The sequence below is a fragment of the Monodon monoceros genome, unplaced genomic scaffold (genome assembly GCF_005190385.1).
Source record: "Monodon monoceros isolate NGI ecotype Baffin Bay Population unplaced genomic scaffold, NGI_Narwhal_1 Super_Scaffold_3, whole genome shotgun sequence".
In the NCBI taxonomy this organism is placed as follows: Eukaryota; Metazoa; Chordata; class Mammalia; order Artiodactyla; family Monodontidae; genus Monodon; species Monodon monoceros.
The window spans coordinates 60,679,249-60,706,374 of record NW_021703780.1 but is presented as its reverse complement, the minus strand read 5'-3'; the positions used below and the strand labels follow the sequence as shown (position 1 = coordinate 60,706,374).

The following is a 27,126-nucleotide window of genomic DNA, read 5'->3' as shown; positions in this document are numbered from 1 at the left end:
TTTTTGCAGTACGTGGGCCTCTCATTGTTGTGGCCTCTCCCGCTGCGGAGCACAGGCTCCGGACGCGCAGGCTCAGCGGCCACGGCTCATGGGCCCAGCCGCTCCGCGGCATGTGGGATCTTCCCGGACTGGGGCACGAACCTGTGTCCCCTGCATCGGCAGGCGGACTCTCAACCACTGCGCCACGAGGGAAGCCCGAATTTCCATTTTTTGTGTGTGATTCTTATTTTGTAGGCTCTACAGGGGAGAAAGATTGACAATATACATATCATAAACATTTCCTTTGAACCATTTTTCTGCTAGGTCTTGATGTTGTTATTCTGATCTCCTGTGGCAGGTGGTAAGTCTCCCTGGGGAGGCCTGTGACCAGAGCCCTCGCATTGGAGCAGACCTCTGGACTTAGCTGTCATTCACTAGACAAGGGTCAGACTCTCTGAGGGGTCACCGAATGGCATCTTGGCTTACAGCTGAGGAACTCTAGCCATATCAAGCCAGACCATAAATCAGACTTTAATTTTACATGTACAAATGTTGCCTTAAATTCATAATAGATAAGAAAAATGTACACAGACTTCAGCTTAAAAGGAAAAGTAGAAAACAAACACGTGGCAGTTGGGGGTTGATGTGCAAATCATCCCAGGAATCCAACTTTCTGTCTCTTGGGCCCCAGGCTTTCCTCCTTGCGTAGAACGCTCTGCAGGGAGGTGTGCAGCACCTTGCCCACGCGCTTGCTGGTCTGCAGGACACAGAAGGGATGGAAGAGGGCACAGGCCCGCTTGTGAGGCACACACACTCTGACCAAGAGAAGCTCCCCGCCAGCTAGCCATTGTAAAGCTGCACGCGTTCCATCTGCCTTACAGGACTTTTATTTAATTAACAAGTCAAACCCCGACCACATAGTAGTTGCATTCTGGAAAAACCTCCATTTTGAAAAAGGAAAAAAAAAAAAGGAAGAAGAAGAAGAAGGCAAACCCCAAAGCAGCAAGCAGCAAGCAACAAAGGCTGCCTCAGTCCTTAGCTGCTGCCACTAGAAGCAGCAAAACTGTCAACCCAATCAGGTCTTGGTTACAGCCACTGTGCTGCAGTGAGAAGGCATGGGGAGGCCAAGTGAATCCAAAAATCTGTCTGGTGAAGGAACAGATGGTGCTGAGGACCCATGTTAACAAGCAGTTTCTAATTCACCTGCCACCAAAGGAGACCTGCTCAGATAGGACCAAAGTCAATACCCGGATAGAGTCTTTGATGTTACTGACATGCAGAGATGCTAAAGGCGTGAAATGTTGGAATCAAGACAGGTCAGGAGGTCAGACAACCCACAGATTTCCTACACAGCAGAAAGAAGGGGGCCCCGGCAAAAAAACCCAACTATACAACAAAAATCTTTCTTTAGGCAACTGTTTTTCCATCCCTGAATCAGGTTAAGAATACAGTGAACCAACTGCAAGTCTCTTCATCAAGCCTTCCACGTTCCCATAGCAGTTTTAGTTTCACCTGTGCCACTGGTTCCATTCCCAACAATGTCAGGGAGAAAGGCGCCCAGGCCTTGACCCCCACCCCAATCCTCCTAGTCATAGGTGGATTCTCCCTAGGGCTGTGTGCCTTCTCCCCTGACCCCTGACTATAACAAGGGATGAGACTCTAAGAATTACGGAAAACTCATATGAAGAGAAGATCTCAGTCTACAGGCTGGGGAGTGATCCGTTCTATGAAATGCAAAGTCAGGGTTAAGGTCCAAAGTGACTTTGGGAAGATTTTTATCATGACGTTAGAAAAAACAAAAAATGTCCAAGTTGATCGAGTAGAGGAACTGATTATTCACGTGAACGAAGGCAGGGAGAGGAGAAGAGGAGATGAGACAGACAGGACACCAGGACTTGAGAAGTCTGAACCTGGACTTGCAGGAAAGAGACTGCAGAGGTTGGGGGTGGCAGCCGCACAACAACCTGAGTTTCTAAGCTTTACCACGAGCGGCATCTCCAGAATGCTGCCTCCCCGTGTGAGGCAAATGGTGAGACAGGGCCTCAGGGCCATGGTCCCTCTGAGCAGGGTCTGCAGACCTCATTCCCGAGCCCCAGGGGAAGATGAAGCCCAGCTCACTGGACAGCACTCTGGTTCTCCCACCCATCCATGGCTGACCTGGTTTAGGAGGTTAAAATAGCTCTTGGCTGGAGGCACACAGTCCAGGTTTGAATCCTAGCTCCCGCATTTACAAGCTGTGAAGCCTGTAGGCAAGTTCCTTATTCTCTACGTGCCTTAATTCCTCGTCTACAAAAATAAGGGTAACGACAGTTTCCTCACGGGGTTGTTGAGGAGTAAATGACACGATATTATTTAAAGCACCAAAAACAGGGTCTGACACGCAGTAAGCACACAATAAACGTTAACTATTATTTATTGTTTCTGTTGTTGTTTAGATAACTGCAATTCTCATCAAACTCTCCTGGTGGGGGGATGAGGGGGGAATTCCTTCGAAAACAAGATTTGAGAGCCACTCATCTAGAGGCCTCTGGTAGAACTTATTATAAAGCTTTTTAAGAGCTTTTGTTTAAGAAGAACCCTTGTTGCCATGCACAGTTGGAGACACCTGAACTCAGGGTGCTTAATGGGGCACAGAGTAGGAGCTGACACTTGCTGCAAACTGACGACACGTCAGACGCTCTGACACGTGCTTCCCCTCCACTCAGCCTGCCCACCCCTCACAACACCTGCAGCAGCAGGCACTACTACTGTTGTTATCCCCATTTGCAGATGAGGGAACTGTGGCCCAGAACCCGCATTTGCAACCCGGGCAGTCTGTCTTCAGAGCTTATGCTTGGGCCCTCAACACTATACACAAGGCCAATTTTTTGCTTTCAAGTAAGATGACAAAAATAACAACAGACATTAAGTGCTTAGTGAGAAGTCACTATTTCTAGAAATGAAAGAAGAGTATAGATGACCTCTGGGCATGTGTTGTGAGGCAGTGGTTAACTAAAGCAAAATACTGGGGCTGGCTAACTCTGTTCCTGGCAATTCAGTCAGTCAGTCAGTCTGTCAGTCTCAAAGTCCTCAAAGACTTCTGGAAAGTCAAGGTGGACACGAGGGGAGGAAGGTCTGGAAAGACACAGGTCAGCATGACCTGGTCCCTGCCGCAGAGGGGCTTCCAGGCCAATGTGGGGGACAGACCTGTCGACCAATCAGTACAGAGCAGCTGGAAAGCACCCTAGTGGTGCTGCCAGGCCTGAGGAGACCTGAGGGGAGCAATCCGCCAGTCGAGAGGATTTCCCACCTTTCCTATTCATCTCCACTTAAACACTTCCAGACCCACGAAGAATGGGGAGACGGCCATCCTTCAGCCCCCTGGCTCCACCTCCGCTCACTCCCTTCAAGGGATGGGAAGCAGTCAGCCAGGATTTCAATTCCCTCATCAAATCACAGAAACTTGGGATTTTGGAGTTACAAGTGACTCTTCACATTATCAGTCCAATATTCTCATTCAGAAATGTGGAACTGAGGATGAGAGAGGGAAAGGATAAGAGACTCTTATGAGCAGGTCACTACTTCCTGGTCTAGAGCCCTCACCGCCACCACCCTCAGCTAGCTCAGTGACATCTGGCTCATACCAGCTGCTCTCCAAGCCCCAAGCCTGGGGTGAAGGGGGTCAATGGGGAGAATTCCCACAGCGTGACCAAGGGGGCAGGAGGCAGCCAATACTCCCAGCCAGGTCCAAGCACCTGCTTCAGAACCAGTCTCACCTCCATCATCTCGAAGACGCTCTCTGGGTCCAGGCTGCCCTTTCCCACTTTCCTCATGCATGTCACAACTCCCTTGCTGGTCACAGACACCAGCAAGCTGGCCAAGGAGCAGGCCTCCTCCTGAAGAGTAGCATCCACCACGTGCCGATAACCAATCTGCAAAGTCAGGCAGCAGTGCACGTGCGTGGGCAACGCACATCCCAGATCCCCACTTTTAAGAGCCCCGTGGAGGGAATATCTACACCAGCAAAGAACCTGTATCTCCCATTTGGGTCTTATTTTAGTTTCTGCTCATATGGAAAATATTTGAAGTACCGTTCGATCACTCTATCACAGGCTACTGTGTAACCAGTGTAACAGAAGCATGAAATGGAAATATGGGGTAGGGGGAAGGGTGGTTGGAATTATAATTCAGAGACCTTTCAAGTCAGAGGCCAACCAGGGGGTTTCTAACAGGCCCCTGGAAGTTTCACTGATGACAAAGATGAATCAAGAGGGCCCATGCTAAGGGACATGCTCAAGAATGAGTCAAGGGCACGTGGCTCCAGTCGTCCCAATGCTTCACCAGAGCCTGGGTGAAGCGATTCTGGTGGAATTAAACCTGACCAGTTCAGTCTGATTTTTATATAACGAATCCTGCGTGGAATCAGCGACAATCTCAGCCAAAACAGGCCTCTTTGCACAGCCTTGGGAGGTGCAAGTTACACATCAGCATCAGCCAGGTGTTATGCTCCACAGGCCTCAGTGCTAATGGAAAAACCACACTTGATGTATTAGACACCCAGGCCCTGCTCCAACCCCCTTATTTCATAGATGTGGACATTAGGGCCACAGAGGGGACAGTGTCCACCTTTCAACCACCCTTTTACTACTCAAGCAGCGTAGACACCATAGAGTTGAGAGAATTAAAGGAAATATGCATTCAGGGTGTTTTGGTGAAATGCCTGGTAGGTAGAAGGGGCTTAGCAAACTCTGGCTACTGTTACTATGAACCCACTCGTGTGCTCCTGGGACCAGAGCCATTATCTTCCAGTTAAAAAGAAAAGAAAGAGCTGCTCATGGTAGTGGTCTCTAATATAACAAAATTATTCGATTTGGGTTAAGACTACTATATGGGTTGTGAAACTATAACTTCTCAATCTATTAGGTAACCTTAACGGGTTGGGGTTGAAGGAGATCCACAGGGAAGACAAAAACCATGAGATAGAAGCTCATACTTTGCACAGGGTGACGATACAGGGGACATTCTCCACACTTAGCTGGATGCAGTCATAGGGGTCGTCAGACAGTTCAATGTCCTTTAAGCCCTCTTCATCTTCCAGAACACGAACTCTTGGTATCCTAGAAGGAGAAGCACAATTAAAATTCCCACTAACTGAAAGGAAGGATGATAACTTCTTTTTCTTGAGTTGGAATCCCTGTGCCTCACAAGATGAAGTCATGCTATGCCTGAGCTCTGTGTCAGCCCTGCCAAAAGTGTACAGGTGACACTGAGTGCAGTGAGGAAAGGAGGTCTTTTAAAAAAGGATGCTAGGGAGGGACTTCCCTGGCGGTCCAGGGGTTAAGACTCCACGCTTCCACTGCAGGGGACCCAGATTCGATCCCTGGTCAGGGAACTAAGATCCTGCATGCCACATGGCCGGAAAAAAAAAAAATGATGCTGAGGAGAGGGAAAGGGAGAGGGGCTAAAAAGAGGCAGGGGATTAAGAGGCATGAAGTACTATGAATGAAATAAATAAGGTACAAGGATATATTGTACCACACAGGGAATATAGCCAATATTTTATAATAACTTTAAATGGAGTATAACATATAAAAATACTGAATCACTATGTTGTACACCTGAAACTACTATAATACTGTAAATGAATGATACCTCAATAAAAAATAAATTTAAAAAATAAAATGTAAAATGATGCTTAGTCAACCAGATATCCAAAAATGAATCCTGATCCCTACCTCTCACCATACACATACCAAATGGACTGCAGATGTAAAGGTGAAAGATAAAACAATAAAGCTTTTATAAGAAAAACTAAGAACATTTTCAAGACCTTAGAGTAGACAAAGATTTATTGAATAGGACAGAAGGTACTCACTGTAAAGGGGAGAAAAAAATAACAGATTCAATTATATTATAATTGAATACACACACACACACACACACACACACACACACACACACACGCACATCTTGGAGATACTGCAGGTTTGGTTCCAGACTATGGCAATAAAGTGAGTCACACGAATTTTTTGCATATAAAGTTATGTTCACGCTATAGTGCAGTCTACTAAGTATTCAATAGTATTTTATCTAACAAAAAAACAAACAAAAAAAAAAGACAATGCACATACCTTAATATAAAAAGACTCTATTACTAAACAATGATAACCATCATCTGAGCCTTCTGCAAGTCATAGTCATTTTGCAATGGTAACATCAAAGATTACTGATCACAGGTCACCATAACAAATATATGAATAATGAAAAAGTCCAAAATATTGCAAGAATTATCAAAATATGACACAGAGACATGAAGTGAGAAAATACTGCTGGGAAAATGGCACTGATAGACTTGCTCAACGCAGCGTTGTCACAAACCTTCAATTTGTAAAAAAACGCAGTATCTGCTAAGCACAATAAAGTGAAGTGCAGTAAAACAAGGTATGCCGGGTTTCCCTGGTGGTGCAGTGGTTGAGAGTCCGCCTGCCAATGCAGGGGACGTGGGTTCGTGCCCTGGTCCGGGAAGATCCCACATGCCACGGAGCAGCTGGGCCCGTGAGCCATGGCCGCTGAGCCTGCGTGTCCGGAGCCTGTGCTCCACAACGGGAGAGGCCACAACAGTGAGAGGCCTGCGTACCGCAAAAAAAAAAAAAAAAAATCAAGATATGCCTCTCTGTGTGTGTATAATATATATTAAGATTATGAACTTCTGTTTGTCAAAAGGCATTATTTGGGGGAATTCCCTGGTGCTCTAATGGCTAAGACTTCATGCTCCCAGTGCAGGGGGCCGGGATCAAGTCCTGGTCAGGGAACTAGATCCCACATGCCACAACTAAGAGTTCACATGCTGCAACTAAAAATCCCGCATGCCGCAACGAAGATCCCACGTGCTGCAACTAAGACCCGACACAGCCTAAATAAATAAATAATTAAAAGGCATTATTTGGAAACTAAAAGATAATCCAGAGTGGAGAAAATATTTCTCTCTGTGTGTGTATGTGTATATAAACTAACATATTACATAAAGAATTCCTACCAAACATAAGAGAAAAGTTACACGACCCAACAGAAAAATGGGCAAAAGACTTCAACAGGAACTTCATGAAAGAGGCTATTCACATAGCCAATAAACATACTGGCTATGTTTATTGCCAGAAAGGTGCTCAACTTAAATATTCATCAGGGAAGTGCAAAGTAAAACTAAAATGTGATACCAAGATATACCCACCAGGATGGCTAGTACTAAAAACACAAAAAGAAATCCAAGGGCTGGCAAAGATGCAGGGCAACTCAGACTCTATACACTGCTAATGGGAGTATCATTTGGTAAATGCACTTTGGAAAGCTGTTTTGCATTATCTACTAACATTATTTGCAATAGCTCAAAACTGGAAACTACTCAGATCCATCAACAGAAGAATGGATAAATAAACTGTGGCATATTCACACAGTGGAACACCCTACAGCAAAAAGCAAAGTATGACTACAGGCCACAATACAGATGTCTCAAAACATAATGCTCAGTGAACGAGGCAGACATAAAAGAGAAAACACTGCATGATTCCATTTATATCAAGCACCAACCAATCTATTGTTTTAGGACTGTGGTTATCCTCCGTGGGTATAGCGACTTGCATGGGGGTACAGGGTGGGAGGGCTTCTGGGGGGCTGGCAGTGTTCTGTTTCTTGAGCTGGGTGCTGAAAATATATTTGAGCCATAAAGTCAGTTCATTCCAGTGTGGGGTGGAGCCAGGAAGGAAGAGGTGGTCCAGCCAGCTACTGTTATAGAAACAGTGTTGGTGCTTTTCCCTGTGCCTCTAACAAAAGACCCTTATGATTCAGCCTGCTGGCCATCCCTACACAAGCCAACGTCCAGAGCAAAGGAGTTTCAGCCAGAGAATGTCCACAAGGACTAAGGAGTCCTGCCAGGGTCTGTCCTGGATGAAGTCTCCATGTCAGGGGCCCCCAGGGTGTAAGTACTAAGTAATATCCTATCTGAACAAATCAGGTAACCAGTTTGAATTTTGGCATGGTAAAAAATAAGCGTACACACACACAGACACACACACACGCACACACACCCCTTCCCAACCCTCTGGCCACAATATGGTTCAGCAGAAGGGCTAGAGGATACTGTCGAGAGAATGGCCTCTACCCTTCTAAAAGGCCCTGGCTGTACCAAAGGTCTCTCCATACACTAGAGGGACCCAGTGCCTTGCCGAGTCCGCATCCCTTGCTGCCCGCAGGGCTGTTCTTGCTCTGGGAATGAGACTTGCAGCTATGGCCATGACAGGTGTCCTCCCCATCCTGAGCAGCTGGGTTTATCATCCTGATGTACAGTTTGCCCAACACCTCCCCCACAGCCAAACAGCCTCATCTGGCTCTACTCTCCCTTTTTGCCCTGGTGCCCATGGAAACCAGCTGGCAGACAGGAAGTAATTTCTGACGCTTGAGGTACAACAGATGGCGACTTCCTTTCTTCTCCAACGGAGCCCAAGCCCAGGCTGCTGCTGATGGCATCTGGTACTTGAGCCCTCACAGTGGCCACAAGTGCCAGGCCCACCCTTGACTAGTGTCAGCCAGGAGTCTAGTGGCACAGCTAGGGTTAAGGGACTCTATAGCTTTCATTCTCAGCAAATATTCCATCCTGCAATTTCTGACCTACATTTATTTATCTTTGTTTTGTTTTAAATTGTGCAAGTAGTCTAAATTCACCACAGAAAAACTCTAAAATACAGATAAATTTTAAATCACCCATGATATGAGCACTGGAAAATAACCACAATGACCATCTGGGGATATATTTATTTACAGACATACTAAATATGCTGCTGTGTAGATTTCAATCCCCTATGTTGGGACATTCAGGTTGTTTCCAACTTCTCATCACTACAAAGAAGCTGTGATAAACATCTTCGAATAATATCTTTGCTCACTTATCCAATTAATTCCTTAGGCTATATCCCTAGAAGTTTTAATCCTCATTTTCAAGTGCCCCAGGACCCCCCATTACCATAATGTAAGCTCTCTCGTGGAATGAACACCCTCCTCCACATATTTATTTTCAAATGCTGCAAACTTTCCTCAAAGAACCTTGTGCATAGAGAAGGAAAAGGCCGTATCATCAAACAGTCAGAGGGAATGTCAACTCCAAGAAAGCTTAGTGCCATGTCCTCTGCTACACAGCCTGTCTGGGAAGCTGAACCACAGGGGCATCATCATTTCCCGCTCTTAACTTAAACCAAACAGCAGGCTACTACCCTGCTTTGAGAACATTCACGTGTCCAATCAAGGAGTATGTGTCAGGCACTGTTTATGGTGCTGGGGAGACAGCAGAGTACCAAACAGGCAAAACCCCTGTCTCCATGGAGCTTTATCTAGTGACAGTATTTGGAAAACTGACTGTGTCTCTGGTTTCTACTCTTTTTGCTGCTCTGTAGTTTTCTAATATTTTTCTATATGGTACATGTTTACTTATGAAAATAATAATCCAAAAAAATAAATACAGAAATATATTTAGTTATAACTTATAAAATCTGTTTTCTGAAGCTTAAAATTAAATACCACCATTGTCAATGCTGAAACCCCTTGTTATCTTCTCCTACGAGCTCCAGTAGCAGTGCCCTCAGTGGTTCATCACAGGTGGCTGCTCAGGTTCTCCACGGGCCCAGGGGGCTGTTTCCAGGAAGGCATACCTTGTATTGAAGAGCGCAGCCTTTACAGCAATGGAGATGGCATCAAACAAATTTCCACCACATTCCAGCAGCTGAGGGAGACGGGGAGTGAGGGGGAGAAGAAGAAGGTAGCATCATTTGTTACTTTAAGTATTATCCCCAGTAAAGGACACTGGTTCCTGAGAAGTGCCAACCAAGTGCTTACAGAGACAAGAACGTGTGGCTGCTCTCCTGGCTCAGTGACACACACTGGCTCTTCACCCTAACCGCACGCGCTGCCTTGTTGCCCTGGCTGTGGTGCCACCACTCAGAGGCCTCAGCCTGTGGTGCAGCTCCTCAGCCAGTCAGGCCTGCGCTGAAGGAGGAACTCATCACCTGCGTTTTGCCCCAGGTAACTGTCAGTTGCACTTGGCAAGTGTTACTCTCATCTTTGCTAACAGATGCCTGGCCTCCAAACAAGTAAAAAATGGTGGCCACTGATGCTGCAGCTGCCACCAGGGCCATGTTGATTAGTGCAGTTACTACTGCACGTAATTACCTATGCACATCTGATGCTCAAACACCTAACACTCCCTGTTCTACATTAAGCATAGTAACAACTAAGGTCTTTCACACGTTTTTGCCCATGAGCGAAAGTGTAGACTGTACTCGTGCACTCATTGAACAGGGAGGGTTGCAGCGCATTATTAAGAGGAAGGCAACACATCCTTCTTCCTTATTTTAAAGAAGCCTTGGCCTGAGTTATGGAATAAAGCCAACAGGAAGAGAGGAGAGGAAGTCACGTGTAGAAAGATAAGTTGTGTACTGCTGTGTGTGTTTGTTTATAGAGTCTATCTCCTCTTCATCTGAACTGTCAACTCGTGAGGCTGGACCCTGTTGGTTTTGTTCATTCCTTTATCTTCAGAGCCCAGGAGGAAGGGCTGCTGGGAAGGAGGAGCCTGGTGATTATGGAAGACAGGCAGGCCCTAAACCCAGGCCTTCCGAACTCTACTAAGAATCAACAATCACACCTGGCATGTCTCATGCACTTCACTCATACCCAGTGCAAACTCTAATTCCCCTCTTTAAGCTTTCTGGGCAAACCTCCAGTGCAGACACCATCTTTCCTACAGCCTGGTATAATTACTGCTTATTAGAATATGATCCCCCAGCCTGTATTACCAACTGGCTTTGTAACTGCAGCTTGTTTGTCTAGCAACTGGACTAGCTCTCCTGTACCCTGGCTCAAGTACAGACTACAGCATGGCCCCCACCTCTGGCTAGACTCTTGCGCCAGACAGTCTGGTTTGATTCCTATCTTTGCTGGGTAACTGAATAACCCGGGGTGGGACCTAACATCTCTGGGCCTCATGGAGGGTGAAAGCCACACGATCTCCCAGAAGTGTTGAACAACTTAGTATCTGTAAAGCCCTTAGAAGTGTGTCTGGCACATAGTAGGCGTCAGCTAAGTGTTTTAAGATAAATACTAATTCGCTCTTTCATCTTCCCATTGTCGTCCTCACAGACTGTCTGAGTGCATCTGCATGTTCTCCATCTTCACTGTTGACAGCCCAGTTCCTAACCCTGGCTATGCAGGGTCAGGGAGCTTATTAACAATGCAGGCTGCGGGCCTGGAAACTGCTTTTTACTCCAGGTCCTAGGTGGTCCTGACGGCTGTCCAGGGGTGAAGACCACCGTGTTACATTCTGCTGCCCACAGTATCTGCTTTATGCAAGGAAAGTGCCAGATAAATGCTGACGTCTGCTCTAGCAGCTGTGAGGCCTCCAAGCTGGAGAGGACTTGGAGAGCACCTCGGCCAACCCTTCCCTGACAGGTGGGCTCAGGGGCCTGCCGGCCAGTCAGAGCCCTTTCTACTGTCCTGCACCACGTCCCGTTAAGGCCGAACACAAACACTGGTTTTCAACATTCTGGCTTATCACCAAAAGATGAAATCGAGAGGGCAGAATGCTGAACCCTAAGTATCTGCTGAGGGGCCCCCGAAGGGCAGGCACCCAACTCCAGGCCTCAGCTTGCCTGCCTGGCTCCTCACAGGGTACCGCATGACAAGGAACCCAGGCCGGGCAGCGTGTGTCTGACACTCTTCTCGGCCACTTGCTGGCCAGGTGTCCTCCGAGCTTCGGTTTCCCCCTCAGTGAAGCAAAGCCATGCTTCTCTATAGGGTGGCCATGAGGACTAAATGAGATCACATCCCTACATCCCTGGCACATAAGAGGTGCTCAGAGACCCTACCTTCCTCTCTTCCTGCCAAGCAGGCCCAGCCTAGCTAGAATCCTTCTGCTAAACACAGTGGCACAGCCAAGAAGCAGGGGGAGACTGGGGGGGATGTGGAGACCCAAAGCAGCCTGACTGGGCTGTCTGAAGAGGCCTACTCGAGCTGGGAGGAAACGGGGAGGTGCCGGACAACTAGTGTTACAGAGAGACTGGACTGTGGTCCCAGAGAGGTCATAGGTGTCCACCTTCGCTGAGGAGAAAACCCCTCCTGTAACAGAGGTGGGGCAGGAGCAGAGCTGAGGAAGGGGAAGGAAGACACACTTGGTCACAGATGTACCTCCCGTCAGATGCACAAATACTACAATGGCTCTTTTAGGGGAACAAGACAACTTATTCTGTTAGCCTCTGAGGATGACGGCCTTCTTTTCATAAGGTACACCTCCAAACCATACTGCTAGGAAGTACAGCGTACCAAGTAGAAAACCTGCCTCCCCACAAAAATCCTGCTCCTCCTGGGTTTCCCCGCACTGTCCTCTCAGACACCGGTGTTGAGCACCTCCTGGCACCACACACAGCCACTGCCGGCTGCTTCAGTGGCTCCTCCACTCCACCTTCCCTCCCATGCCCAGTGCCACAGACCACATGTGGGTCTCATCACCACTCCTGGGGCCCCTCGCAAGACAAGCCTTGTGACCCACCTCCCCACCAAAGGTCGCCTGTACACCGTCAGTGCAGTGAAGTCCAAAGCTATCCCACTTGGGGTAAAAAGTATGCCATTAAAGAACTGTGAAGAGCAAAGATGAATGAAGTTTCCATGATGGTAAATTTCTACTCTCATAAAATAATGCAACTGGGGAAAAAACCAATACTGGAAACAGGTGGATCATCTGACTATAATAGGTTTCAAGTAATTGTGCCTGCAATAAAAGTATGAAAGCATGGAAGGCTGCCCAGTGAATATTTGTTTGAAAGATGGGCTCTGCCTGAGGACTACCCAGACCAGTTGGTAAAAATAAATCACAGGAGATTCATCTTTTGCAATCCCAGTGATAGGACTGGATTTCCACCATTTTGCTTCAACATGGACTCAATGTATTCAATGTATTTTTAGATGTAGGACAAAAACTTACTCCCCAAACAAAAGCCTATCTCCTACCTCACATGCATGAAGTACGTTCCCACCAAGGCAGAAAGCAATTATGTGAATGACAAAAAGTAATCTACCTCATTAATAATATAATTTTTAAAATGCTTTTCTAATTCATTAAAAACTTTTCTGAAGATGACAACATTTCAAAAGCTCACATCTTCTTCCAAAATAAGTAAAACCTTTAAAAAAATATTAGAGAAGAAATCCAAATGCAAAAAGTCTTAAAAAGAAAGGCCTGGGACTTCCCTGGCAGTCCAGTGGTTAAGACTCTGCCTTCCACTGCAGGGGGCGTGGGTTCAATCCCTGGCCAGGGAACTAAGGTCCCACCTGCTGCAGGGTGTGGCCAAAAATTAAAAAAAAAAAAAAAGAAAGAAAGAAAGGCCTGCAGGTGACCAAGACACAATGCACCCGAGACACTCCTGCTCACCATATATCCCTGCTCATGGAAGAAGCATGCTGGTTCTAAGCTGAGATAACGTCCCTATGATGTTCACCAGTTTTTCAAGAGCCTGCACTGAGAGAACAGGCTCCTTGCCTGAATCAAAAGAGCATCAGGCCCCCTCACCAGGCCAGCCTCCTACCAAACCACAAGTGTGCAGGGCTGCACCTCCCTGGGCAGCTATGAAGCCTGACTCTTATCGGTAATGGCTGCCAGTTCCCGCCTCCTCAAAACCAGGACGTGTAAAACTACCTGCTTGGTAGGAATCAAACTACAAATACATCCCGCTTACCAGAGATGAGAAGAAGCAAATGGACTTGTAATTTCACTATTTTTACCCATTAGCATCAGCATTCAGAACAGCCCTAACCTGCTAGACAATAGTAAGCACTGCTCTCTTTGGGTTAGCTGTGCCCATCTATTATCAAATTAATTTAAAAGTATCCAGAAAGCCCTGCCCTGTTTCATGCAGGGCCGACAATTATAGACAGCTGGGCTGTTCCTTGCATGAAGTTCACTATCAGTCCACAAGATGGGCTTTATCTTCAGATTCATTAAAGAACCTGTTTGGTCACCGGCTTAGCCCTGTGCCCTCAATATTAAGTGGAAGATGTAGCCACTAATCTCAAGGTTCATAAAATTAAATGAAAAGGAATAAAATAGACCCAACAAAAGCCTGTACATGAACAAGAGACTGGCAAAATTAATCACAGCTGTAAGAAAAGTTACTGCCAATCGCCAAAAACTGGGCAGACGAGTATTTGAGAGGGAAGCACCAGGAAGGAAATGGAGGGCTAGACCAGAAAGACTCCTGCAGGCGCAGACTCTGGAGGAGGGAGGAGGCAGGGCCTCAGGGGCCTCACTCAGGAAACGAGGGACTCAGAGTAGCTGGGCTACAGGGTGTTTTCGAGGGAGGATGGCTTGGTGAGGTCACGAGCCAGCTCTGGCACTAATCAGACCTGGCTTTGAGGCCCAGTACCACTACTCACAAGCTGAGACCTCCTGGGCTAGTTACTTGACCTCTCTGTGTCTTAGTTCCCTCACTTATAAATGGGGAAAACAAGTGCCCACTCACAAAACATTTGTAAGGGTTACATGAAAATGCATGTAAAGAGCTCATCATCTTTCCATTATCCTTCTTGTCTAAACTCTGCCCATCAACTCTGTTTGCCACCATCTAGAGAGCATCTCTTGTTTTCTTCTCCCCGACAGCCTCTGTGGATAATTTTAGGTGTTACCATGACATGACTGTAACTTTACTGTAAGATGGCATTATACCTGCACTACTATGTTGTATTTAATTTTTAAATTATTACAGGAGACCAATCTTTTCCCAACTAACCTCACCCTGGAAATTGAAAGCATTCAACTGAAGACGGAAAAAGCAGTGGGAGGAAAGTAGGCCAACTGGCTTCCAACAAAGGTAGAGTATGGCCAGTACAGCAATGTGATACTTACTAGCACATCCACGTAGAGAATCCAGCAATGCTCCCGAGGACTAATGCACAGGGACTTCAGGTCGACGCTGCTCTTGTTGTTAAATATCCGGTAGAGGGTGTTAGCAATCTCTGTGCCAAGGTCATCACCTCCCCGACCTTCAAATTCAGGGGTAGCATTGGCTGAACTATATAGAAGGGCAATAGAAAAGGGGTGAGTCTTGTCGAATGCAAAGAGCAAAAGGGCAGGCTTTGTTCCAGTTTCCCTGGGGGATGCTAGAAGAACCAGGACTATGAGGAAAGTCACTGAAATGAGGAAAGGATACATCTGACACTTTTCCAGCCTCTAGACACACGCAATGAGCCAGGCCAGGACCATGTTCTGGATGTGTCACAGTGTGCGTGGTGGGAGTTCCCACTGACTTCTACAGAAGCCATATTTATCCAAAGAGAAACAAGAACGCTGGTAAGATGAACCTCAGCCAGTAATAACGAACACTCATATCTTGAGGGTATAATAAAGACTCTTCTCTGGCAGGCCCAGAGAGGCCTAGAGAATCAGTCTGGCCTACAGAGGGGTTACATTATATACACCATCCCTAGATGATGATATGATACTCTCAAAACAAAAACCACAATGTAGGTACAATAACTTTCCTGGAATGATTTAGAAGATATATATATAACAGTATGTCAGAGTTATGTTATTAACTTTAGATTATCATGGTACTGAAAAGCAGGAAAATAAGACTGTTGGCCGATTTAAATATTAGGTTCTCTCTTTTACTTCATTTTTCTAGAGAAAACTTTTTCCTTTTTAGCCTCTTTAATTTTATGCCAAATCACCTCAAAAAAGAATTAACAAGCATTGACATTCGCCACCCTAAGCACTACTCAAAGTGTTTAACAGGAGATTTTTGAGGGTTCTGGCTTAATGAAAACAAATCCTTAATACACTTGTGACATATACAAACATTCCAGTAATCATTTTATTGTAATAAATAAGGCCTAGAAAGATAAGAAATCAGTTGTTTCAGTATGGTCTCTACAAAATCACATATTGAAGCTTTCTGGTCCTCATCCACCTGGAAGGTCCCGGGCCCGTGTGCTAGGCACTGGAGACCTAGAGACTGAGCAAGGCAAATGCAGACCCTAAGTCAGCAATCCCAGTTGCTGGGGGGAGTCACACGATAGTGGGCAAACAGGAGTGGGGGGTCAAGAGGGATGTCAACCAGTGTTGAGGGTTATAGGAGTCCTTGAACCTGAAGATGAGTAGAAGCTGGTCAGACCACAGAAACGCAAGGGGATTCCAGGCAAAGCAAAACCTACGTGAAGGCTCAAGGCTGTACCCACCTCGTCTGTGTAATGCTGAAAGAAACCTCACCTAATATATTTAAGTGTCCCTTTTGTCTGGTCCATTCTAATACAGATGTAAGATGAATCCTAAAACAGTGAGAGTGTATCGTTGTGTAATAACTTTGCTACTCTCATAGTGTTCCCTTACTACTACGAGCCAGCAGAACCCCAATTTAAAACCCCTATGAGAAACTTCATTACTGTCAGAGCAACCTCACTGTTCCCTCACTGCCTCTGCCAGACTCGGGCACTAAGCCATGAAAAGAAGCTCATTTATGGTAAAATAATCAAGTCGCTAGAGACCAAGTTCATTATTTTGCAGGGCTAGCAAAAGACAACCTGTTTCTAATTTAAACGCTAAGCCATTAAGTCCCATCTTTTAAGTGTTTAAAAACTGCATCTAAACAGACCATTGTGTAAACAAATCTAGGCAGAGATGCTTATGCTTAAAATGTTGACCTTTCCCTGATTACAGTGGGCCACATCCTCCTGGGAGGGGCTAATTACTGGGGATTGACGCACTAACAGCCCGAAGGGATGGTTTAAGAACTTCCCAGGCCAATCGGCTAAATAATCTACCTACCAAACCACCCCCCATTGGTTTTTTTTGACACTGGGCTGGTTTAAAGTGGAAAATTTTCCCATTTTAAAAGGTTTTTATTTCTTTTCCTTTTTAAAATACAGGTTAACTCTTTCAGCATAGCTGGTGGCCAGAGAAAGGAAGGTTTAGATGCTCAGGAGACTACGGAAAGCTCCTGCTCTGGACTCTCCCTGAATATGTAATTCAGCATGCTTGGCTTGTAGCCTAACATTAGTCAGGTTAGCGCTCCTTGGGTCTGTCTTGTGCCTCAAGGTAATGAATGGGTGCTCTGGTCTTGGGACTTATTACTAGACCACAAATGTTGGAGTCAACGAATGCAGACCAAGGGAGTCCTAAATAAAAAGCTTCTCTATTAAGTGCCAAGCAAAAAAAGAGAGCGAGAGAATGCAGGCTGGTAATCCCAGACTCCTGTTCGCAGGCATCACAATATATTCTTTCAGTAGAGGAATATAGACTTGGGTTTGGTTTGTTTGTTTGTTTTTGGCACAAGACAAGTGGTTTCTATAATTACAATTACCAAAACCAATTCAGATCCTTCATAAAGTATGACCCAGCCCCTCTTCCAGGGCTGTTGGGAAATCGCTTATTGAGCTGGATAAACATAAAATCCTGGGAACGCTGCCCCTCCCAGTTCTCCAACCTCCTGACTTATCACCTCAACTGTGCACCTCCTGCTTGGCACATCTCTGGTTTAACTGGATTAGCCTGAGATCAAGGCCATGTCTACCTGGAACAGGACTTCAGACACTAGGCCCATTGTTGTTTCCCTTGCTGTCAATCTAGCCTGCAAATCTGTGAAGCCTTACAGCCAGGCCAGGCCAGGCCCACGGCAGAAAAAGTGATTTAGTAGGTACCTGGGCCAGGGATGACTCCAGGCCTTTCCCCTCTAGTCATCTAGCCCCCAGGTAGGTCCCAATTCCTCAGGGAGCACATGTGCTCACTTCTGAGCCTGCAAAAGCTTCCCTATAAATGGGTATGGGAACAGTGGCACATTCTGAGTGTTGCATCGTAAGCCCTTGTTTGCAGTTCCTGGGAGAATCGTTAGCTCTGGAGACGTTCAAAGCACAGCGAGCCTCAAATGACTTCTGCAGGTTGCCTCTCTGCTTTGCCCCCACCCCCAGCCCTTCAGCCGAGAATGGTGCCCCCTTCAAGCGCACGAAGTAGGTAAGGAACAGAGATCAAGTGGCTCCACCCACCAATTCAGGGCTTGAAGCTTCCAGTTCAATATTAGTGAAAAAAAACAAGTGGTCACATTTAAAAGTAGTTGAGATCCCAGAGAACTGACAAGTGCCGGGCACGCTGAAATGTCTATGAACGAAACGTGTTCTCCTCACCTCCTCCAGTTACAACCCACAGCCTCTCTGAGAGACCAAACACAGCTCCTAAACCCATGAACATGGTGGCCAGAGAGCCAAGAAGTGACTTGATGGTCTGCCACATGGTGGTAACCAGAGTGAAACACCAGCTCACTAAATTCTTACCTTCTGGGCTTTAGATGGAAACCATCTTTCCCAAAGTTTCAAGCCTCTTATTTAAAATGGCCTACTGTCAGGCTACAACTAATAAAACAAAGACATAGAGACAGGAGTTAGAAGGTCCGAGTACGCTCCCAGTTTAGTCAAAGTGCTGCCAGGCATCTCTGGAGCAGATCTCAGGAACCCCAAGGTTTTCCTCCTCCACTGGTATGGGGATCAGGGTCTGTGGCATGGGTACCCTTTCCTAAGGGCATCATTTCTAAGACCCAGGGAAAATCATTGGGGTGGGCGAAGGTGTCTACACCAGGCTCCATATATTATTCCAAGTAGACAAACAGAAGTAGAAGGAATTAGCAGAAAAGCAATTCGTTTTCTGTGACCTCTCTGGTAATTACCACTGGTAATTTAAATAATTAAAACATGAAAGTTGCTAGTAAGTAGTTAAGTCAAGCTGGGCTCAGTCAGGCAGGAGGCCCCCCCCCCACCAATTAACTTTCCTCCCACTGGGTAACAACTCTTTTTCAGCCTGTGGATGGGTGCATGCCTTGAGCTCTCCAGCAGAGGCCCCACGCCTGGGGCCCGGATGGGGTTGAGGGCAGCACCCTTATGGCTGGGCATAGCCACAGGTGCCCTGAAGCCATTCCTATTCATTGGATTGAAATAAAGGGGTTTATTTGTTTACACAATTATGAGTTGCTCCTTGAATATGCAAATGAGGTTCTGATAAAGGTGGCAGCCAGTGGTGCTTGGTAACCTGCTCTTCTTTGCAGGAAAATGGGGTTGTATGAATCTCTCATGGTGATTCTACCCGCTGGGCTGATCGCACTGAGCCACATAAAGACGCCGAAGGGTGCCACCTTGAGAAACAGACTCAGGAGAACTCCCTGGGAAATGGAGTTTCTGGGCCTGGTGAGGTTCTCTTGAGACTTACAAAGGGGAAAAAGAGACCAGCAGGCAGCCACTCTCAGCCAGGAGAAAGAGGTTTGCTTCTAGAAGCCAGATCTTGGGAAGAGGCAGCTCAAAGGCTCCTCTCACCCTGGAGCCACCCTCTTACAGCTGGGACAAGAAAGGGTCAACAGCAGCAGGCTAACTGGAGTCATGTTCAGACACAGAGCCACAATGAAATGTGTCTCCTATACCAAGCATCTGAGTGCAACACCCTCTCTTTGGTGTGGCTGGGCTGACTGCCTTTGGTCTGCCTAAGATGAATGAGGCGGAAGGATAATGAAGAGGAAGAAAAGGAAAGCAAATTACAGCCCCTAACACATGGCGTCTGCTCCTCAGTGACTGTTTACTGCACCTAATCAGGCAGGAGAGGCATTTTTTTCTTCCTCCACAAGCAAAGGAAGGATAAGTTGGAGGCCTTAACAAGTTCACCATCATGCACAGCAACTTAAAGGATGGGCCAATTCCACTGGACAACTCAAGACTGCTGAGAGCAGCTGGGCAGAAACAGAGGAAACTGCTCTGGAGGGGCCAGGGCCGGGGCAGGGATGGGCTGGAAGGAAAACTGGCCAGAAAGATGAACGCAGACACATTCTGAAAACTCTAAGCAGGATATCCCTCTAAAGCTGGCTCCTGCAGGCTACATGAAGCAGAAAGAGCAAAGACTCAGCACTGAATAGACCTGAGCTGGCATTACTAGCTGTGTGATCCCAGGAAAGTCACTTACCCTCTCTGAACCCCTTTTGTCATCTCTCTCAGGAGTGTTGTGAGGATCAATTTCTGTGTTTGGAAGTGAAGACTGGAAGACTGTAACTCGCTGTGCAAATGTGGGTTACCATCTTTGCAGAAAAGGGCTGACATTGCAGGTGCAAGGCTGCTACCTTTAGAAGGGTCTGCTTGCAAGGTTGGTCCTCAGCTGGCACCTGGCTCTCAGAGTGGACTCAGTCAACAGTAAACTGGGTCTCCTGTGCCTAGTCTGTGCAAATAACGTGGTTTATGCTAAACACCTGCTTTCCTTCTGGGAGTCTGGAACTTTGGTATGTGTAAAGCAGAGGGTGCCTATGTGACCAGCCCCAATCAAAATCTTGGGTGCTGAGTCTCTAATGCGTTTTCTTAGGCAGAATCATCACACACGTGTTGCTGCATTTCTGTGATAATCATAGCTCTGAATACAACTCCATGCTCTATGCTAAGTCCTGTGAGTCCTTTCAGGAAATGTTTGAATGTGGGGGGTGGTCTTGCCACCCCTCCCAGTAAAGTACCAATATTATATACCTGCACCTAGCATGAGCCAATAGAGCCTTACCCACCTCAAGAAGGTCTGCTGTCACCACCCAGCTAGAAGAGGAGTTACAGATAGAAGATGAGACTGGGCTGGCAACCCGATAAAAAGCCCCAACCCCTAGAAGGGGAGGTAACACGAGGGAGAGAAAGAACACTTTTGAAAGTCCACTGAACCAGTCGTTGTGCTGGATGCTCACTCTATTTTCATTACTTCGCTTCCTCATCATCACAACAGTATTATTATCTCAATATTTTAGATAAAGAAATTTAGGCACAGAGGGACTGAGTAACTAGCCTGAGGTCACACAGCTAGTCAGAGAAGGAAGCCAGCAACAAGGCTGGCTGGCTGGCTGCAGAGACTGCAGAGTCTCTGCTTTTCCCAGTACCCACACTGCCTGCCCAGCTGCCACCCCGTCGGCCTGTCAGGCTGCTTGGCTTGCCCTACTCCCTGCTCTGCCAAGCAAGTCATGAAAAGTTTTCTGCAAAACTAGAGCAGGAAGAGAAACAGGACATCATTTAATTTGACTCTCATAACTACCATGTGCCGGGCTGCCTGGCAGACACCCTCCTTTTTCAGACAGGGAAAATGAAGCCCAGTGAGGGCCAGCTGATTAGGACAAGGGCAGGACCTGAGCCAAGGCCTCCTTTCACATTTCCCAGTGCCTGGTACACAGGAGAACTCAGTAAATACCTGCTGGCTGGTGAAAGATGATTAAATACAAAATAAAAGTGGGCTCAACAAGAAACCAGAGGTTCATTCTCTGAATCTTCTATCTTTTAAAGCATTTTTCTTTAAAAATATCTGCAGAGTACTGACCAGTCAACAAAGAACTCCAGGTAACCTTCATTTGGTTTCTCCAGCTTCGGCGTCCCCATTTCTGCTTTCACTCCCACCAAGATGTCTGTGTGACCCTGCAGACACATGCAAGAAGGGTCCTCACTCAGGGCAGGCAGCCAGGCACCCAACCACCCCCTCCGCTCCCAGATGTACGCCTCGAGGGGACTCGCTTAGCATCAGTGCCGGGACTTGGAAAGTGGCCCTTTGAGAAGGTGAGGGGTCCTTCAGATGTATACAGACCCCCTCCCAGAGTTTGGCTTGGGTCTTAGATTTCCCTTGGAACAATATGCACTCCAAAAGCCCAGAGGGGCCTGCAACTGGTTCCCTAGAGCCTACCCATTCCTCCACCTGGGTACAGACTGTGGCCACAGTACTCACCAGCTTGACTCTGGCAGACCCACTGGTGTTGGACACCACGTCAGTTTCCACTTCAACACATCGGTAGTCTTCACAGCCACGGCCATCCATGCGGAGGTCTTCCTGAGTGCAACAATCAGAATCCCAAGGTTATAATACTAAACCTCTAACAGACTGTTCAACTGACTCACTCCTTTCCCCCCAGAGAGAAATATGTGGTACAACAACTCCTTTTCTCTTAGTGATTCATCCAAATATTCTGTCCTCATAGGTAGTAACATTACTATTTTACAAATGAGGAAATGGAGACTCAGAGAAGTTAAGCGACTCACGTCCAAGGTCCCACAGCTAGGGACAGCAAAGCTCAGCTTCCAACCCAGGTCTGTCGGAGCACGAAGTCCAAACTACGTACCACTATACAGAACAGGCACACACAAACAAAATCTGAACGGACAAATTAAAGATGTCTCTTTCCGAATCTGCAATTCTGAAGTCACAAGAAGTATGGATTGTCAGAGATACAGGTACAACTGTCTTGGCTGTAGCCCTCCTACCCCCCAAACCCAATCAGATCTAGTCTGTAAATAGCTAAAAACAACTAACTGGTATCTTCTAAAAGATCTTCTAAAACAGGCATGCTCTAGAACAGGGTCAACAAAGTTAGGCCTGCAGGCTGCCTGTTTTCATAAGCCGTTCTACTGGAACACAGCCGTGCCCACTCGCTCGGGTATTCTGTGGCTGCTGTCATACCACAGCAGCAGAGCTGAGGGGTTGAGATAGAGACCACATGACCTGCAGCCCCCAGATCATTACTATTTAGTCCTTCACAGGAAAAGTTTGCCAACCCCTGCTACAGAGGATGGGTTTCAGGGTGGTGTGCGTACTGCCTGGCCTTATCCCCAGTTATTTACTTACTCAATTATTTACTTCTATTGGTATAACTCATAAATAACTATTTTATGCTGTGGTTGTAATCCAGTACTTCCATTATTTATCTTGTTACTCCAAGAGTCCCAGACTTGGCCACTGGGAGCTCCTTTGGGTTGGTTCTTGCATTCTCTCAACATGTCTCCAATCTCTTCTGAGCACTTCCTTACTTCTGACAACAAAAGGTGTTCCAGCCACTTGTATTTTACCCGCCCCAGCCCTGGGATCAGCCCTTTTTCCAAGGAGCCCTGGTTCCCTTCATTGCAGAATAGTACTTAAAAACCAGGATCTGGGTGCTAAGTAGGTTCATTGCTACAGGGGTATCATTGCTTCTAGATCGTCTCAGTAGAACAATGCTAGAAAATATACGTATGTGTACTAACCCACACACATACACACACCTATATTTATTTCTGTATCTATCCACATATCTGTTAAAAAGTCATGTGTTCATACTGAGAGTTGGTTCTAACCTACCTCCTTGTCTTATTTGTAACTTCTTTCTCAGACAGGGAGGAACCTGGCTCTCATTATCTACAATGTATTTATGTATTTGTTAAATCTCTGTATATACATAAAGTAGTTTCAGAATTACTACGCCATACCCCTGTGAAAAACAAATTTACTAATACAGTATTTGTGTAGAGTTCTTTTTGTCTTTAGCCTTACAGCACCCACTCAAAATATTGTTTCCAGTTGTCTTTCCCCATCCTTTCTGTGCCTCTGTTACTCGTCTGTACCCCTGTCAGTTCATTAGTAACTGCTGGGGTTCCATTTTGGATCCCCCACATCCTGGCTACTTTTAATTACTATCACCAGGGCTCTAAGAGTGAAAGCTATCAGAGAAGGTGTGCTCAGAGAAATGTCACTCACCCCTCATCCCTATTTTCATCCCCCCCCACCTTCCCACCCCCTCCCACCAGCGCCAGGCAGGTAACCAATCTCTTTAGTTCCCAGTCCATCTTTCATGTACTTCCTTTCCACAAATGAACAGATAAGAGTATTTTTAATATCCCTTATTTTTTTTGATAAAATATGGCATACTACAGACACTCTTTTACACGTAGCTTCTTTTTCTAAACAATTAACAATACATATGCAGGAAATCACTCCACATCAGCTCATAGAGATTGTCCTCATTCTCTGTAAACATTTTTTGAAAGCTCTTTCTTTCAGCAAAAAAATCATTAGCCTCATCAGATTCTCAAAGGGATTAATGCTTCTCAAAATGTTAAAAACCAAAACCAAACAAACAAACCAAAACCAAACAAACAAGCCACCACTGTTCTGAAGTATGTATCTGTCAGAGATTTATCTTTAAACTGCTTGGCTCACTGCATATCTGATTGACTTTTTTATTTTGAGAAATTAAAATACAGAAAAGGAAAACACTGAATACTCCCGCCACACAGTACCAACTACTACCATCTGTCGTGTTTGTTTCAACTCTTTAAACTCCTGTTAAAGGAGAGAAAATAAACATCCTAAATCAGGTTGAAGTCCTTTTGCAGCCAGTCGACTCCAAGACATCCCCTCCCAGCCATCCCCTCCCTGGAGGCAATCCCTATCTCAAGCCTGGGGAGACATGTTCTCGAAAGCAACAGAATTTCAAGTCTAGAAGAACGAGTCTCCTGAACTCTACAGAGTGAGTTCTCTTCCCTGGAGGATCCCAAAACTATATAACTGTGTCTCATCACAACCCCACCTACCCCCATCCACATGAAAGCATCCTAGGTCAATCTCGGCTTGCCCCATCCCCCAGGTGTGCCCTGCTAGGAAGTCAACACCTGGCCCAGAAACAGCATTTACAATGAGTCCTTGGTGGATTGTAGGTATGGCACAAGTGTGAGCAGTCACTAGGAGCATCAGTCATGGCCTCCAGGCCTGGTCCTGCCATTAACTAGCTGCTTGACCTAGGACTAACCCTAACCCTAACCCTAACCCTAACCCTAACCCTTCCCCTCTAGACTAATTTCCTCATTTGTAGATGTAGAGATTGAATTCGACGGCCTCAAAGGTGCGTCTCTAATTCTGTGGATCTATAAATTAAAAGAGCCACAATTATTTGCAAGAACTAATAGTAGCTACTATTTAATGTGCATTTACTATCGACCAGATAACGTGCTAGGAACACTATACAGTTAACATGTTAAATCCTCGCAATAACCCTATAATGTAAGAGAGCAAATTTTCATTCCATTTTACAAATGGGGATCAGGTTGAAAGATGCTAAATGGCTGGCCCAACGTCATAGCCAGTAAATAGCACTTGAATTCCAAGCCAGAGCTCTTAACCCCAATTCCACAGTCTCCTGCATTCTAAAGAGTCTCTTCACTGTGCAAAGGAGGCAGCACAGGCCTCCCTCAAAGGACGAACTGGCTGGCTATACCAGTTCGTCCTAATGATGGTGATGACGACTCTGAAAGCAGGGAGGCCGCAAGGCTACAGGGCTTCCCACTATTGCTTTAAATTACCACTCACTCTAGTCACAACCCTTTGTAGTGACAACCCACTGTTCCAAAATGCGGCTGGAGGGGTGTCAGAAAACTGGGCCTCACCAGAGCTTGCCTTTCCAGCCTTTAAATCAGTCTCTGCCCCCTGGGGAAGGCTCAGTCAGGAAGGCTCGGGTGACAAGTAAGAGATAAACAAAAAAGCTACAAATTTCCCTTTCCAGGGACACGTAAAGTATAATTTTTTTCATAGAAAAAAGCACACAACAGGAGAAAACAAAGTCCATGAATCACTGCACACAGGACTTTTTAAAAATCCACTTTTCCTCATAAAAGGCTTAGGAAGGGGCTTCCCTGGTGGTGCAGTGGTTGAGAGTCCACCTGCCGATGCAGGGGACACGGGTTCGTGCCCCGGGCCGGGAAGATCCCACATGCTGCGGAGCGGCTGGGCCCATGAGCCATGGCCGCTGAGCCTACGCGTCCGGAGCCTGTGCTCCGCAACGGGAGAGGCCACAACAGTGAGAGGCCCGCGTACCGCAAAAAAAAAAGGCTTAGGAAATCGCCAAACCTGCTTGGCCTGGCTCAGAGCCTGACGCCCTACCACAATTTTTATTCATCTGTAGTACCCAGGAGCTAAGGAATCAATCCATGTGTGAACACTTAAACATGGGCTGCCCTGAAGTGAAAGCTCCATTTAAAAAATCAATAGAGATGTCCACAGGTGACGGACCACACCAGGGAGTGGAACCCTGTTCTCAGCAGAGGGGACTGAGCACCTCTCTAGGTAAAGGCCTTCTGGATGCTAGGATGGCTCCTCGTGACTTTCAAGTTGTTACCTGTGTGATCACAACAACCCTGCTGGTTGGGTGTGGCACAGAGTCACCGCCAACCTATATTTAAAACTCTGTTGTTCCACGCCAGCTTTTTGACCTTGAGCAAGTTAGTTCCTCAACAGCTCTGAGTCTGTCTCTTTGTCTATAAAGCGGGAATAACCCCGACCCTACAGAGTTATAGGAGAATCCTCAGCACAGTGCAGCACACAGGAGTCCCTGCTCAGCAGCTCCTTCTGCTTCTGGCAGCACATATGAACTCACTGAATCCTCGAAAACAACCCGGAGAGAGGTTACAAACGAGGACACTGAGGCGCCAAGTTTAACCTCCTGTTTGTGACAGAGTGGCAGGACAGATGACCCAACCCAGAGTTGCTGTTCCTCACACCCGGGTAACCCAGTCCTACTTCCTAATGGGAGTTGTCAGTTGGCTCTCCTAATCCAACACACTTGGGAGGGTTTAGACTTAAAGTAGTCCTCTGAGGCGATGCTAACCACCTCCCACCTCCACTACCTTGCTTTGACTTGTCCAAGAGTGCAGAGCTTGCTGGAGGAGAACTGAGACCAGATGGCCTCCCCTACTAGAAAGCCACCCTACTTTGGAAAGGGCCAGCTTTGCAGGCCCAGGCCCCAGACACAGCAGGCAAAACGAGATGTTGTCCTCGTTCCACTTTCCAAGCCTGTTGGGTGGGCCTGCATTCCTTTAGGATGGGATCCCACTCACCTTGCAAAGGGCCTGACCCAAAGGCATACCATCCAGAGAGTGGCCAGCTCTTTGGGGCGTGAAACTGATTCTCTCCTTGGAATCTGATCTCTGATCTGGGAAATACTTGGGAGCGAAAGGGAGTTAAAGAGGAGCTGACAGGTCATGGTGTGGAGGGAGGCTGGAGAGGCCTCACAGAAGTAAAGGTGGGGGGATGGCATGTACCAAGGTGGAGGGCAGCTGGACAGCAAGTGGCTGCGGAGAAGTGAGACACTTCAGCAGAGAGAAGTAAGGCTGTCACCAGAGACGTAAAGACAGGCAGAGTCACACAGCCTATGTGATCCATACTGGAGCCCTGAAAAGGCAGTGCCCCAGAGCTGCCTAGGGACTTTCCAGGCCTGGCCACAAATCCCCCTTGTCTTGAGACAATTTAACAATCTCTAGCCCTCCAAATCAAAAGAGCTTAAATCTCAACAGCCACAGGCAGAACCC

At 46.7% G+C, this 27,126-nt stretch overlaps 1 protein-coding gene across 2 annotated transcripts in view; it reads right to left on the bottom strand.

Moving 5' to 3' along the window:
- Positions 1 to 495: 495 nt before the first annotated feature.
- EXOSC7 (exosome component 7) overlaps positions 496 to 27,126 on the bottom strand; it is a 29,299-nt gene continuing 2,668 nt past the window's right edge. Inside the window, exons 1-8 of one of the 2 annotated variants that reach the window (XM_029242091.1) lie at positions 22,057 to 22,455; positions 21,746 to 21,847; positions 21,347 to 21,441; positions 14,891 to 15,056; positions 9,654 to 9,724; positions 4,952 to 5,075; positions 3,735 to 3,890; positions 497 to 736 (exon numbers count right to left, since the gene is read on the bottom strand). In XM_029242091.1, coding sequence (XP_029097924.1) covers positions 632 to 736; positions 3,735 to 3,890; positions 4,952 to 5,075; positions 9,654 to 9,724; positions 14,891 to 15,056; positions 21,347 to 21,441; positions 21,746 to 21,835 — 807 coding nt within the window. In that variant the 5' untranslated portion in view covers positions 21,836 to 21,847; positions 22,057 to 22,455 and the 3' untranslated portion in view covers positions 497 to 631. Of the gene's footprint in view, positions 737 to 3,734; positions 3,891 to 4,951; positions 5,076 to 9,653; positions 9,725 to 14,890; positions 15,057 to 21,346; positions 21,442 to 21,745; positions 21,848 to 22,056; positions 22,456 to 27,126 lie in introns of those variants that run through there. The other variant, XM_029242090.1, reaches the window with a different exon arrangement.